This window comes from Chrysemys picta, chromosome 8 (assembly GCF_011386835.1).
Source record: "Chrysemys picta bellii isolate R12L10 chromosome 8, ASM1138683v2, whole genome shotgun sequence".
Lineage (NCBI taxonomy): Eukaryota > Metazoa > Chordata > Testudines > Emydidae > Chrysemys > Chrysemys picta.
This window is the reverse complement of record NC_088798.1, coordinates 96,119,521-96,134,658: the sequence shown is the minus strand read 5'-3', so window position 1 is coordinate 96,134,658 and position 15,138 is coordinate 96,119,521. Positions and strand designations below refer to the sequence as shown.

The following is a 15,138-nucleotide window of genomic DNA, read 5'->3' as shown; positions in this document are numbered from 1 at the left end:
AGTAGCTTGTGATTCACTATGTGGACCAGCAGTAGTAGGGGATGAGACACACACACTTTGCCAGTGGATTTCACAGGTAGCAGAGAAATGGTGAGACTCAGGAATCTTGGTTTCCATTCCAGGTTCTGGACAGAAATGAAATAGATATGGACCCTTGTGCACGTTTCCCCCCAAGCTTGACCCCCCTCCTGCTCTATCTCTTCCAACCTGTCCCAGTTGGTCTCTTCACTACTCCTAGCTCCATGTCCCAGTCCCATTCTTTATCCCCACCCAGTCACTGTCCCTACTCCTCAGGCGTCTCACGCCATCCCAGTTTCCTTGCCCACCCAGTCATAGTATCCCCGTCCAGGCCAGCCTCTCACCCCCACCCCTCCCAGCCAGTTGTAGTCTCCTTGCTCAGTCAGTCCCAGTTCCCCTGTGAGGCTTCTCGGGGCATGCAGGGCTGTGAGTCACCTTGTTGCCAGCTTTCTCCAGTGCCTGTGCCAGTCTGGTGTTAGCTCCCTAACACAACCAGCCTGTCAGGCACACGAGCGTTCTCCTCTGGGCTACACCTGCAGATTGACAGTAGATGCACCGCAGCCCTCAAGTTCCTTCGACGGGTCCCCTTGTGGAATCCAGCCCCTAATCACTGGATATCCACAGAAATTCCAGATCATCTGAAACTGTGTCCCAGTTTTCACCTAGCCCACGACTCCTGTATCGCACACAGCCCTTGTTCAATGGTAGTAAAACAAAAGATAATTTATTTGAATCTCCATTTTTTTTTCTTAAACAGAAACAAGTGGAAACAAATGGTTACATACGAAACAAAATCATAAAACGTGAAGTAGGGCCTACCCTTATTCATACGGTAGTTACCTGTCCTAGCTAATAAAGTAGATTCTCACTCCAAAGTTCAATCTTTTGCAGTGCTGGCTATCCCCAAGGAGCTAGGACCCAGTCTTTCACAAAGCACCTCCACTCATCCAGGTACCACCTCAGTGGACGGATGTAGAATGGCTTTCTCCACCCTGTGATATACTGAATCAGTCTTTATTCACAGACAGGGCGCTCCCCTCACTCGCCTGTCCTTCCTTGTGGCTTCCAAGTCGTTTTGATGTTTAATTTTCCTGGGTTGGTGCAAAGGTAAACAACTGAGCAAAACATTATGTAATCAGCTAGCCAGAGAGAGGTGAGAGCTCCCTCCCGCTTGAATGGGCCAACACCATTCCCTGGTGACTCACTTTCACTTCAAGACCATAAGGGTATAATTTTAAGTATAGTTAAGGAATAATGTTACTATTACCCATATACGCATCGCACAATGATTATGAGTATTGATAAGTTACAAGCTTTCATTAGAGACCTAACATGCTACCCTTTATGGATAACTATCATGAAACCAGTGTGTTAGGTGTAGTGAGTTTGTCAAGTCTGAGACAAGAGTTGCTGGTAAGGAACAGTGACCCCTTTGCCAGTTGGCTGTGTGACATCCCCCTTCCAATCTGTCTCTCCCCTCCCACCCCACTGACTCCCAGTCTCCCTCCGTGGACTCCTCATCCAATCTCTGCCTCCCCCCACCTTCCCAGCTCCTTGTTCCAGTCCCACTCTTTCCCCCAGCCCTCATCCAGTCTGTGTCCTCCTCCCTTGTTTTCCTCACTGGCTCCCAATATTACCCCCTCTTACCTCCGCAGTTCCCACTCCAAGTCTCCTTGCCCAATCAGTGCCAGTTTCTCTTCCCCAGCTTCCAGTTCCAGTCTCCTTGCCCAGACAGACCCAATCTCAGCAGATGCCTTGTCCGAGTCTACTCCTTTTCCTTCTCCTCTATCCTGCTTTTGTCCCCTGTGCATTCACATCAGACAGCTTCCTCCGCCACACTGTCTGAGTGCCAGCAGGGGAGTTCTTGAGAGCTCCCTGCTCTCAGTTCCAATACCTGGCTCCACCCTAACTGGGAGCAGCCATCACAGGGCAAATCCTTTTCAGCAACTGTAGCCCTGGGTTGGAATGTGTCCAGCTGCTCTGTGGGGATGGACCACATGCAATCTGTCACAGGTGGGAACTGAGAGAGACTCGAGCGTACTCAGGGAGGACAGAATCTTCAGAGGTTTAGCTGCTTCTTCTAGCAAGACTCCCCTGAGCATATGTAACCTGCAGGTCTTTTCCAGAGGCTTATAATTAGGTCAAATTTGGGTGGTTATTTGCTGGGATGGCAAAAGACATGTTCTGGACATGAGGATGGCACCTCCATCTTCCCCTGGAGATGGTAAAGGTTCCCCACAAAACAATTGCATTAACCTTTTTAACATGGGCAAAGCAACTTATGTTTGTTTCCCTAATCTTCTCTGACATAGCTGAATCATTTCTGCTGAAACTTTAAACTAATAATAATGAATAATTCAGCCTGAGCAGACACCTGGTATGGAAAACTTCAGCCTGAAAGTTTCCGTTTTGGCAAACAGGATCTTGCAATGGGAACTGTCAGACGACCCAGCTGCTCCTATAATAAATTTCCTGTTACTCTACGTTCTCACATGATTAGATATTTGTATAAACATTATGGGCAAGAACTTTAGCTGGCATTAAGTGAGTATAGCTCTACTGATGTTAGTGAAGCTATATGTCCATTATATGCCCAGCTCATATATAAGGACTGATTCTCCTCTCCTGTCTCTCAAGTGGCTTTTAAACCAATGTAACTCCATTTACATCAAGGGAATTGATCCTTTTTTATGATGATAGAGAAAGTGAGAGGAGAATTTCACATGTACTGTCTCACCCATGTGTTTGAACATGGCAAAATTTTCAAATCATTTAACACCATCTAATGTTTTAGCAACTATTACAGTCACAAAACTACCAGCTTGTGGCCAGGATTTCTGTTTATTCTCTGTAATAAAAAAAAGTTCCCTCTGTTTCAATCTCTTCGTGTTTGTTCAGCACGTAAGGCAATGCGGCCCTGATCCTGCTTGGGATCCTTGAATGTTAATGCAATGCAAATAATCATTAATAATAATGCAGAGGTTATTCATATAGTAAGGAAAAATGTGCTTTTTCTCATATTTTGGATTCGTATGTCCCATGGGCCTGCCTTCAGGACCTTGGCAGACTGCTAGAGGAGTCACGCATATTTAAAATAGGAAAAGATAAGTTTTAGGAGAAGGCTGTGAGCTGTTGATATTTGCTTCAGCTAAATTAGGACCATATAGTTTAGCCAGTTATTGAATGAAGATGGAGATCAAAGCACAAACTTCGGCTTCCTCTGATATACCAGAGATCTTTGGTGGTTAATCCTAGCTTTGTTCTCTACATCATAAAGTCTACAGGTATAATTTCAATGAGAAATGATATTGTCATGTCTAGAGTACATGTATTCTATACAAGATACTCTCTGGTTCCGTGGTTTGCACCTTTTCTGAAAGATCCCTAATGTTCTGTGCTATTGTGGTTTGCAGATTTTGCATCCTGAACATACACTTGTGCACAAACAAAAGGCTTCTGGCAATAGGAGTGACTTTCCAGTCCCAAACCTGATTCTGACTAGACGAAGGGCACTGTCTGTCACAGGATGCTTTCCCCACTTCTAATCAAGATTTTTAAATGTGCTGTTAGCAGAGGAAGTTTAATTTTTATGTAATGAAGTTTTATTGTGAGGCTAAGATTTGAGTCCAAATATAAACAGACTATTGAAGGCTCACTTCCTCCAGCAGTGGTACTAGCACAATTGTGTTTATCTTGTCAAGACATTTGTTATCCTACATTGAAGAAGCAGCATGTAGGAGTTGTTAAATGGTACACAATTAGTGCCAGAGTAGTAACTGGCAACATATATGAGATACTGCTGGTGATATTATGTGATCATCCCATATTATAGTTTGGCATATTTTTAATTGAAAACCCCCTTTGGATAGGATTGGCAGGTACATAAGTAACTCCAGTTTGGGATTCACTTGTGCTGATTTCTAGATGGAAATATTGGCTAGCAAATTATGCAAAGTGAATTATACAATATAGTGGTGTCCTGAATATTTATTCCATCTGTGAGCGTCTTGTGATGGTTGGTGTATAACTCATGTTGTCATGTCCTGTGTTCTGCCAGGTGCCTATGACAGATTCCTGCCTTACATTCTCATGGGAAGCCTGACTGTGCTGATAGGGATCCTTACCCTGTTTCTCCCAGAAAGCTATGGAAATCCTCTCCCTGAGACCTTCGATCAGATGCTAAGAGTAAAAGGGTAAGTGGATTTCATTCACTCCATAGCTCTGAAACGTACAGCCACAATATCATCTCCTCATTACACTAAACAAATGAGTATTTTACAGGTCTGTTCCAATAGACCAGGGGTTCTCAAACTTCATTGTACTACAACCCCCTTCTGACAACAAAAATTACCACATGACCCCAGGAGGGAGGACCGAAGCCCCACTGCCCAAGGCCGAGGGGTGCGGAAGCTGAATCCCAACGGCTTCAGGCCCAGGCAGGGGGCCTGTAACCTGAGTCCCGCTGTCCAGGGCTGAAGCTCTCAGGCTTCAGCTTTGGCCCCGGGGCGGTGGGGCTCGGGCTTTGGCCTCGGGCCCCAGCAAGTCTAAGTCAGCCCCGGCGACCCCATTAAAATGGGGTTGCGACCCACTTTGGGGTCCCGACCCACAGTTTGAGAACCGCTGCAATAGACCAAACCTTTCAGAAGTGGCCTCGGATTTTTAGTACCTGGCTTGATACACACTGGGACTGATCTTTCAGAATTGCTGAGCACCCGTGACTCCCAACTGAAGTCCAGGTGGGTGCTCAAGACTTTTTGGAAACAAGACCAACAGTGTTTTGAGATAAGCACTCAGAAATCAGAGTCCTCTCTTGAAATGTTATGCTGAATGGCTCCAGTACTCACATTGGAGGTCTTCACTGTTGTTAGTGGGCTTAGTACACAGAGTGTTTAACAGACCAGAATTTCTCTTGTATGTTGGGGGCAACATGGCCCAGTGGATTGAACTCAAAGCCAGGAATGCCTGAGCTGTGGTGCTAGTATTTATTATAGAAGCAGAACCAGTGTGTCAGGCGCTGTACAACAGCGGTTCTCAACCAGGGGTCCGGGGCCCACTGGGGGGCTGCGAGCAGGTTTTAGAGAGTCTGCCAAAATAAACCAGAGAGTAGGGCCGGTGTTAGACTCACTGGGGCCTGGGGCTGAAGCTGAAGCTCGAACAACTTAGCTTTGCGGGCCTGCCGTGGCGTGCTGCCCCGGACAATTGCCCTGCTTGCCACCCCCTAATGCCAGCCCTGGCTTTTAATCTACTGGAAATGCAGAAAGAGTTGTTGTGGAACAGGCGGGCTGTGGAATTTATATAGCATGTTCTAGGGGGCCTCCTGGTGTACAAGACACCGGGGTAAACGTGGTCCCGCGCTGAGGTACTTTCATCTTAAATAGATGAACAACCCAGAATGTCCCAGGAGGACAGTTTTGTCTTAGATCATTTTTTAAAGATAGGTGGATACCAGTTGTTTTTTTTTTTTAATTGAAGAAGTCTGTTTTGAGGCAGGATTTGGAATAAGAGGTTGGGAGTGGGATACATTGGATCAGGAGGGAGCCTCAGGCATGTTCCAACTGCTACCACTGAATTGCTTTGCATCATCTAGGGCAAGTCACCACACCTCTCTGGGTGCCTTTCCCTGCATCTTTAAAACAGGGATAATATTTTCATCCCTCACAAGGATGGTGTATTAATTAGACCATGTGTATATTAGAGAGACAAGGTGGGTGAGGTAGCACACAATCATGTGTAGAGAACATTGCAAAGTTTTTGTATTTTCCCTTCTAGTATATAGAAAGGCTATTCATTTAATAGGATTGTTCTTGTTTCATTTAAATAGCGCTTTGTTCTTTGAATAGAAGGGGATTGGACTCTACTATGAAAACAGGACTTCAGCGTTTATAGTTCTTTTCTTTTGGTGGATAAAGAACTGCTGGTATAATCTGAGACAGATTACCCCCCTCCCCCCATTCCCGCCCCCTGAAGCTCCTTCCTGTAGCTGTAAAGAACATGCAATGCTCTTTTGCTACGCTGGACGCTGCTGTTTGGGTCACCCTGTACAAACATGTCCACTGAAATCTTAGGCATGCACGCACATGCATAGAGATGCCATGTGCCAAATCTCCAGTTGGTTCTAACGTTTGTCATAACTGTTTTACAGGAACGGTTTGTGATTAAAATAAGTTAGTTACAGAATGCTATTCTATAACTGTTTTCCCATCAGACCATTAAGTACTACCCTAACCTACTGCCCATGTGATTGTAATGCATCTGCAGAGCAGCCCATGTACTGGGCAGTCTGTTCTCAGAACTCCTAGCATTCCAATGAGACACTGATACTTAATATAGTGCTCTGCAGCGGCAGGTGCCAGTGGGGATGTGGAGAAGGGGCTGTGTGGTGAGGCGACGTACCTATCCCTGAAGAGAGGCCTAGTATTGTACTTTGTGTATTGTGGCTTGTGCTTTAAGTGACTGTACCTGTGCATATTGCAGTTGTAACACTGTAAGAGGCAAATCCTGTCTTCCTTCCCCAATGGGTGAAGAGAGGCCTGGATGCACGTAATTCTGCTGTGTGGGGTGAAGGAGGGGAAAACTGATGAGCCTAGACAGATCTAAACCTCTTGTGCTCCACTGAGGGTTTTCCAATATGCTGCAGCTGAGGGGACATCTGAGGTGAGCCCAACTATGCTTATGTGCCGGCCATTTTCTTTCTACCTTCTTCCATCACCAGGGAAAGAGTGGGCATTTGCCTTTGGGGATTGTGGTAGCCACAGTGCAACTCCCCTACCACACAGCCAGGTTATTCTGGCTCAGTACTGTGGGCAGATTTGCACTTAAGAGCAATAACTATTTGGAGAAGGCTGGAACTGCCTATAAAAGGCTATCCAGGATGTACATAAGGGTCTGTAATTCTCAGGGTCAGAGGCGCTCCTGAGGAAATGCCTGCGGCTCCTTGTCACTGTTAGGGGTTTCCTGGGTGTTTGATCAGTGGTTTGTAAGTTCTTAAATTGATAAAACCTTAAGTGCAAATACTGGGCACAGTGAAATTTTGCCACGAGCCTCATGCACATACTTCCTAAACACGTGCTCTGTGTGTGGATGAAATGATCTCCACTGGACCAGCGAGTATTGACACGCAGTCTCGCAAACGTCATTCATTTTATCATCTCTTCAAGAAGAGGGTCCCTTCTAGAGCATCACATCCCAATGTAATGGGCTTTTCTGCAGTTTTATATTGGAAGATGTTTTCAGGGATGCAGCTCGGTTATTTTAGCGGTTTTGCGCTAAATGTCTGGGAGCGGAATGTCTCATGTCTGGTTCCTATAAAGTGTTCTGTAGCCCTCAAATCTTTTATTCATTTTCAGATTCAGAAACAGACAACGCACCAACCATGTAAGGAGTTCAAAGGCGATTGAAGACTCCAAGACTCAGATAACAACGCTATGATAAGGCTCTGCATCTCCTGATGGGCTGGAAAAAGAACAAGTACTGCTCAGTGCATTTCCTACCAGAAAAAAAACCTGGGGTCAAAACTACTGGTGCCGCATAGTTATGAACCTACAGTCTACAGTACTATTGTACTAAATATAGTGCTGTGAAGATGCCATCTACTTCCATAGGATTCCCCATAATTTATCCGCAGTGACCTGATTTTCAGAGGTTTTGATCAGCTGTAGCTTCTGTTTAAGTAGGAAGCTATGAGTGCTCAGCACCCTTTGAAAATCAGGTTATAAGAGAGCATTCGGAGCAGTCACAGCATTGACTCAATGGAAGCTTGCACTCAAAAGCTGCTTAAACGTGAATGGAAATACCAACGTCAAAAATTAGTTCAAGATTCTAACACCGGTATTTTCAAATGAGAACTATTTCAAAGTCTTAACGCTTAAATGAACATTAAAAAAAAAAAGTTAGAACAATATTAGACGAAGAGTCAAATGACAGCGCTGCTTCCAGTGCAATACACTTTATACTTATGCTGTTAGTTCCTGCACTACAGGCTTTCGAACAAATACTGTGCTAGAAGAAAACAGTGTTATAATGCTTTCTTAGCAAAAAAGATATTTTAGTTGCATATCTACTTTCTGGCCAAATGAAATCTGTCTAGCCTGCCGGATTGATGATGGCTAATCATTATTCAGAAGGTGACATTCCCCGACTGTGCAGAGGACCAGCAAAAGGAGTATATACCAGTTAAGCCTCCGTCTGAAAGCTTAAGGGCGATTTGAGTGCTGTGTTTGTCTTGTGCTGGCCCTCGGCACAGGAGTGAATTTCACCTTAGTAAGCTTAAACAAAGAGAAACTTCATAACCTCTCGCCTACTTAAATTGTGTAACTGGCATGCACTGCAATCTGGGCTTCATGAATCTTTTTTGCTTTCATGTTGAAGCCAGTTGTGGCTGAGATACAAGTAACGATAGAACGACCGTCGTTTATGAAACTGAATCTATCAGGCAAAGGTATTCAAACGGAAATTAAATTGAAGTGCAACAGACTATTTGTTTCAGGCTTAAAGACTCTGGCTTTGAAAATTACACCTTTCTTTTGTATAAATGGTTTTGCCATATTGATAATGTAGCGCAAGGCAGCCATTGTCCTGGGCCAAGGTTCTGTTCCGTTGCTGCTATCTCATCTCTTTTCAAACAGAGTTTTCTTCATAAGGCATTTGCAATATTTAAAGATTTGATATAGCTGATTTTTTTTTGGTAATATAGAGGAAATTCCCTTTGGTCTAGCATGTAGAATAACTGTTTAGATTACTTCAGTTACCATTCTCATCAAACCCTTGATATTAGCATGGGATAGAGCTGTTTACATGAGATGCGGGGATTGGGCTTGGTATATCGTGGCCATATTTTTATGAAGATACTTTCTATAAAAAAGGCGATACTTATTCTCTTTTATGTGATCAGAGACTTGGATATTTCTGAAACCAATTGAAATATTTTTATACTCTTGTAACTTTTTAGGATCACAGAAAAGTTAATTTTGCATGTTTTTAATTAAAATAAAAAACAAGTTTGTCTATGTTTTTGACCATTTCCCAGGCCTTTAGCACTGATACATCTCACAGTTTAAGTATTAGCAGCTTTATTTTTAATGAGAATGTTTTTGACATTAGGGGACTGTACTCAGAAGCTTGTGAAACTGTTATAACAAGGACTTTAAATTGTGTCTAAACCTAGCAAAAAAGGAGTTACTACACCTGATGGAGCATTTGCAAGGAGGCTTTCTGTCTTCTGATAAATCTTGCCCAGGTTTGAACAGTGATGCCTGAAGAAATCCATAGAGTGTGACTCTATGGAGGGATCAATAGGGGCAAAAAGTCCAGTTTCTGGCACTATTATTATTTTATTTATTTTTTCTTAAATTGTAAAGCCTTCCTAAGAGAATTGCATAGGCTTAAAATGCTGCTGGACAAGTTTTAACATACACTTGGTTTCGCCTAGCACTGCAGTCTTCATGATAAGTTGTCTGCCTGTCAAATACAGCTTTGATTATAACATTTTTCAAATGAGTTATAAGTTGGGGCTCGATATGGGAGCTGTATATTTATGAGCAGTCAGGCTACCACTTGTAAAGCAGTGCTTTGGGGTTGGGGAAGGAGAGGATTATTCCCATTGATTTTGCTGGGAGTTGTATTATTCCTCGTGTGCCCTGCTAATCACATATACCCTGCTGTGTCTGTATAATCTATCCTCAGCAAGATCTGAAGCTGGCTTATTGGAGCTGCTGAAGTATAGACGAAACTGTGGCAGTTGCCATTAGCTTGTTTTTCTTTATTATAATAAAAATGTGCACTGACCTATTATATAACCTATTTTCTCTGTGGACTATAACTGAAAAGAGTGAAGTCTCCTATGTGTTTAAAACTTTGTGAAAGGAAGTCTCTTTCTTTAAGACATTGACTAAATTATGTTTCAGTAACTGGATATCCTGGTTATGAATCTGTTTGAATAGGCTCATAAGGTAGGTGTGTGTGTGTGTGTGTGTGTGTGGTGGGGAAATGCAAGTGAAATCTAATCTGCAAGCGGATGGGAAAAGTTTGCTAAAGCTAGAAGTTCATTTCACGTTCTTCTTGCACCAATTTGGGCTTGGTGAATGTACTTCAACAATAGAGTCCCAAGAGAGAGCCACTGCTACAGCTGTAGGAGGATTGTTCTTGGTCTTAAAAGCCTGTGGTATTTGCAGACTTCTTTGAAAGTTTGCAGAACTCTAGTGACTGATGTCTGAGCCTAGAACTCCTCATTGCAAAATGTTAAATGCTCTCCAAGTCTTAAAAGGACGCTGTCTAGACAAGGGGTTCTCAACCTTTTTCTTTCTGAGGCCTCCCCAACATGCTATAAAAACTCCACAGCCCGCTTGTTCTACAACATCTCTTTCTGCATTTCCAGTAGATTAAAAGCCAGGGCTGGTATTAGGGGGTAGCAAGCAGGACAATTGCCTGGGCCCCCGCACCAGAGGGGACCTGCAAAGCTAAGTTGTTCGGGCTTCAGCCCCAGGTCCCAGTGAGCCTAATACCGGCCCTACTCTCTGGTTTATTTTGGTAGACCCCCTAAAACCTGCTCACAGTTCCCCAGTGGGCCCTGTAAGCCCTGGTTGAGAAGCATTGGTCTATCTAGACAAAGCCCTTTTTGGAAGGGTGACTGGAGAGTGGCTTTACTTTGTCTTATTCTTCAGACTGCAGTGAGGAGCGGCTTCCTTTTTGCTACTGATGGATGCTTAATCGGAATGTTGTTAGAGTTTAAGCAGATATGTTTAACTCACTTGGGGCCCGACATTTAAACTTTGTAAGACAGTTTTACCAAAAATACCCCCTACCTGAGACCAATAGATACACTATATGAAAACAGTTTAGTTTTTTAAACATATGCCCTCTGCAGTGTTTGCAATTCAAACATTAAAACACAGAACCTGAAAATGAAACTGACTAAAGAAAAATGTTGCGGTCTGCACTGACATCCATTATCCAAAGTGAGATGAATGTAGGAAGTAAACAAATAACATAAATAGCGGAAAGTAAAATTAGATTTGTTTCTAAATCGGAAGAGTTTTAAAATCCAGAATGATAAATATAAGGAAATATATTTAAAATATAACTTAAGCGGACAGTAGCCCTATATATGTATGACATTCCTTGGAAATGGGGGATGTACCTCAGCTTATTATTAGACAGGTTGAGAAGTCATTTAACATTTAGTTAGCATGGAATAAGTGTTGAGGGGAGGGGAGGGGAGAGAATGGGAAGTGGGAGCACTACGGTAAGCTCTTCCAGAATGGAGAACTATCAAGGTAGGGCGGTCTTTTGGCTTAATAACACTGATCGTGTTCTTTTAAGGTAACTGACTCTTAAGGCCCCAGTCCTGCAAGCTAATTGGTGTAGGTGCACTCCTGCGCTAACACAACACCACTTTGAAGTCAATGGGGCTCTGTTTGGGTGCAAAGTCTCTGCCTACATGGATCCATTTGTAGGGTCAGGTGCATCCTTCCATGAAATTTTAAAATCCACATTCTGAAACACTAAGTTCCCATGTCCTATTTAATTTCCTTTATGGTAATTAAGTGTAAATAGATGTTCCCCAAGCTGAAAATGTTCTAAAGGGAAAGTTTAATATTCAATGTAATTGTTTGGTACCGATCGGTTTTCATTTTCTTTTTGGGGACGGGGAAGGAGAGGGTCTTCTAATTATTAGTTGCCTATGGTGCTTGATGAGACACACACGTAAGTTGTATCTAATGTTTGTGAGACTATAGTTTGTTTATATGTGGCATTTTTTGGGTCTCCTAATGCTTTGTATCTGTCATAAAGTCTGGAAAATAAAATCTTATTGGCAACAAGCATCAGTGAATGTGGTTTTTACTATGAATGAACTTCTGCTAGGGCCAAATACAAGCATCTGGTTACTCCAGATTTTTTTAAAAAACTGAACAAATATTCCGAAGTCATTATTAAAGAATCACTATTGCCTGCAAGCCTTTTCCAGGTTCTCTGAGCAGAAGGCACTCACTGAAACTGTGAACCTGATTAGGGAATATGGGCAGAAGAGCCAGGGCCCGGGGGCCTCAAATGAAATGAAAACAAAAAATGAAACAATAAAGAAAATAGGGAGAGTAGATGGCTCTAGTGTGAAATTCAAATTATTATGTAGGCTTCAGAATTGTGACCTTATTCTGAGGGCAGGTTTTTTTTTTTTTTTTTTTTTTGCTGGCTTACGTGATATATATTCACTTTCCATGGAAACAAATCTTGAGGGAAAGCACCTCCAAAAAGGACTATCAATCTTTATCATTTTCCTGTGCCAACAAGACCTGGTGCATTCAAGGAGATGCTGACAAACTGCAGATTTAACCTCGTCCAGGCTGTTGAGTTGTTCCCTTATGCATTTCTAAGCTATTTACTATCCCACGTCGCTTTTTCTGAGGATAATTCACCCCCTCTGTGCCCAAATTGATTAATCGATGCCATGAAGATTAACCCTTCGTGGCGGAGGAGAAAAGGGCAGCACAATTCAGATTCCATACCAGAAGGAGGCTCCCTCCTCACGCTACTGAAAAGTCCTCAGGCCCCAGCTGCTTATGTTTTCATACCTTACTGATCTAACTGCCCGTACACAAGTGTTAAATTGCACCCCCACCCCCATGGATATGGAAGCTTGGCACTTGGTACTTGATGGAATATTTAAATCTTGATAGGTAAATTGTCCAGCTGGAAGGCAATTTGTGCTCTGATAGATGAATGATTTTAATGGAAAACAACCAAAACAAAGTGGTTTACTACACAATATTAATTTTTACATACTATCAAATATAAGCAATTCACTGCTCAATGATTTGACTTCGTGGGGTATTTCCCATTGAAGGAAGCATAGATTAGTGCTTGAAACAAAAGACTGGGAACTGGGCAATTTGGTTTTAGTCCTATATGTGACATGGCTTGCTGTGTGACTTTGAGCACATTAGCTAATCTCTCTGCCTCATTTCCCATCTAAAGTGTGACTACATACTTCACTATTGAATAGGCTTTGTGGCTTAATTTATTTTGAATAATGTTTTTAAACTGCATAGATGTCCTAGGATAGAAGTGCAAAGTCTTACTATTATTGCTCCCAAAGAGGAAGGCTTTTCAATTTTTAGTGGATAGGAGTTTTCTATAGTTAGGTTTTATAATGGTACTGACCAAAGTTCAGAACTCTTATCGCAACAAGCTTAATCATTGTGATGTAGATACTGCTGTGAAAAAAGTTGCTGTTGCTTTGAGTATGCGTCAGTGTGGATCCCACTGTCATCGCACATATGCCTCATGCACATGACCAGAAATCTTGGAGAAATCCATCAGGACCATGCACACACTCAGGCCTCCTGGGGCTTCTGTACAAGGGCATAAAGGGCGGCATGGCTGCGACTCTCCCTCAGTTCCCTCTTATCTGCCCTTGGCAGTGAGATGGACTCTGACGAGTGTCCGACCGCTAGCTCTTAGCTTCAGCTAAACCTTACCACAAACCTTCTGAATTCTTCAGAACTCCTTGGCTACCTTTATCTTTGACCACTATACTGGGGGATGAGGGGGTGTGTGGTCTAGCCATCTTGACCAAATTAGGATGGCTAGACCCAGCCCCTTCTCTCTCTACACATCCTGGAAAGACCTCCTGTACAGGGCTCCTTAGCATGGTAAGCTCAACCTGCAAGCTTCAAGCTCTGCCCATCCTGTGATTGACTAATACTCTAATAAGAGAGACACAGAAGATGCCTTTCTACCTAGGGGAATTGCACATATCTAGCAGATGCTCAGTGTGTCTGTCAATTTCTGTTAGGACATGTAAGTCACAAGACAAGGCTCAAACACCACTTTTTGGCACAATCTGTGAATGTCTCATCAGACCCTAAGGAGACAAGCTCTCAAATCCTGCTAGTGGAAAGCCAGTGTTATCCAGAAGACAGACAACACCCAAGACCGGTTCAGAAATGATGGTGCCAAGAAAGGAACTAGTACTGACATCAACGCCAGCACTGTGCCTGACACCTACATCATCTGAGATCATAAGTGTTTGCTTTAACACACAGTCTGGCATCAACAGCACAGAGGCTCCAGGCAGAGCTCAGTATCTTCTCATGAACAGACAACGCCTCTGGAGATAACTCCACCAGTTGTGTCACACTTGATCTTCTCACATCCCACAGTATTGAAAGTCTTTAAAAGACTTCTTCATACTTACCCTCTGTTTGGAGACCCAGCTCCCTTTTGGGACCTCACTGTCATTCACCTGAAGCTCATGTAGCCTCCCTCAGAACCACTGCCTGAATGTTCTATGTACCACCTTACCATTAAAATGGTCTTTCTGGGGGTCACCACCTCAGCTCGGAGACACAGTCAACTCCAAGTTCTCATGGCTGGAGCACCTTATACAATCTTTCATAGAGACAGGTGGTGCTGAGACCACTCCCCAAGTTCACCCTTAAAGTGGTCTCAGACTTTCACCTAAATCAATTGACTGTAAAGGTAATCTTCTTCTCAAAGCTGCTCTCTGAGAAGAAACTGCACACCCTGGATGAATCCAAAGCGTTACTATATTACCTTACTGGGCCCAAGTCCTTTTGGCTTTCTAGCTGCCTCTTTGTGTCTGTATCTGGCCTGTCCAAACACCAAGCCGTCTTGCCACAGAGAATTTCCGAATGGATCACACACTGCATTTGTACTTGCCATCAGCTGCCAGGTGAGCCTTTCTCTTTGAACATCAAGGCACACTCCACCAGAGCACAGGCTGCATCTACCGCCTGCTTCAGAAACACTCCAGTCTTGGACATCTGCAATGAGGAGTAACCCAGTGACTTTCCTGAAACATTATGCACTTGACATGGGTGCCAGAGCAGATACCAAGTTTGGGACAGCAGTACTCCAATCACTATTTGATACAGCTAGAACACCTCACTCCCACCGTCCGAGGACGTTACTGCTCGCCCGTCACCAACAGCGGGATCCACACTGACACATTCTCGAAGAAAGAGCGGTTACTTACTGTGGAATAACTGTGGTTCTTCACAGTTGGCATGGATCCACAACCTACTTTCCATTCCTGCTTTTCAGCTACCTGAGTCCTCAGCTATGACCGGGTTTGAACTACAAGGGAACTGCATCAGGGTTGCA

The 15,138-nt window shown here is 43.4% G+C and overlaps 1 protein-coding gene across 1 annotated transcript in view; it reads left to right on the top strand.

Moving 5' to 3' along the window:
* The window catches only part of LOC101933667 (solute carrier family 22 member 4), a 61,568-nt gene extending 49,734 nt beyond the window's left edge, over window positions 1-11,834 (top strand). Inside the window, exons 9-10 of the mRNA XM_065554987.1 lie at window positions 4,076-4,211; window positions 7,365-11,834. Of these exons, the coding sequence (XP_065411059.1) occupies window positions 4,076-4,211; window positions 7,365-7,446 (218 nt within the window). The 3' untranslated portion in view covers window positions 7,447-11,834. The remainder of the gene's footprint in view (window positions 1-4,075; window positions 4,212-7,364) is intronic.
* Window positions 11,835-15,138: the final 3,304 nt, after the last annotated feature.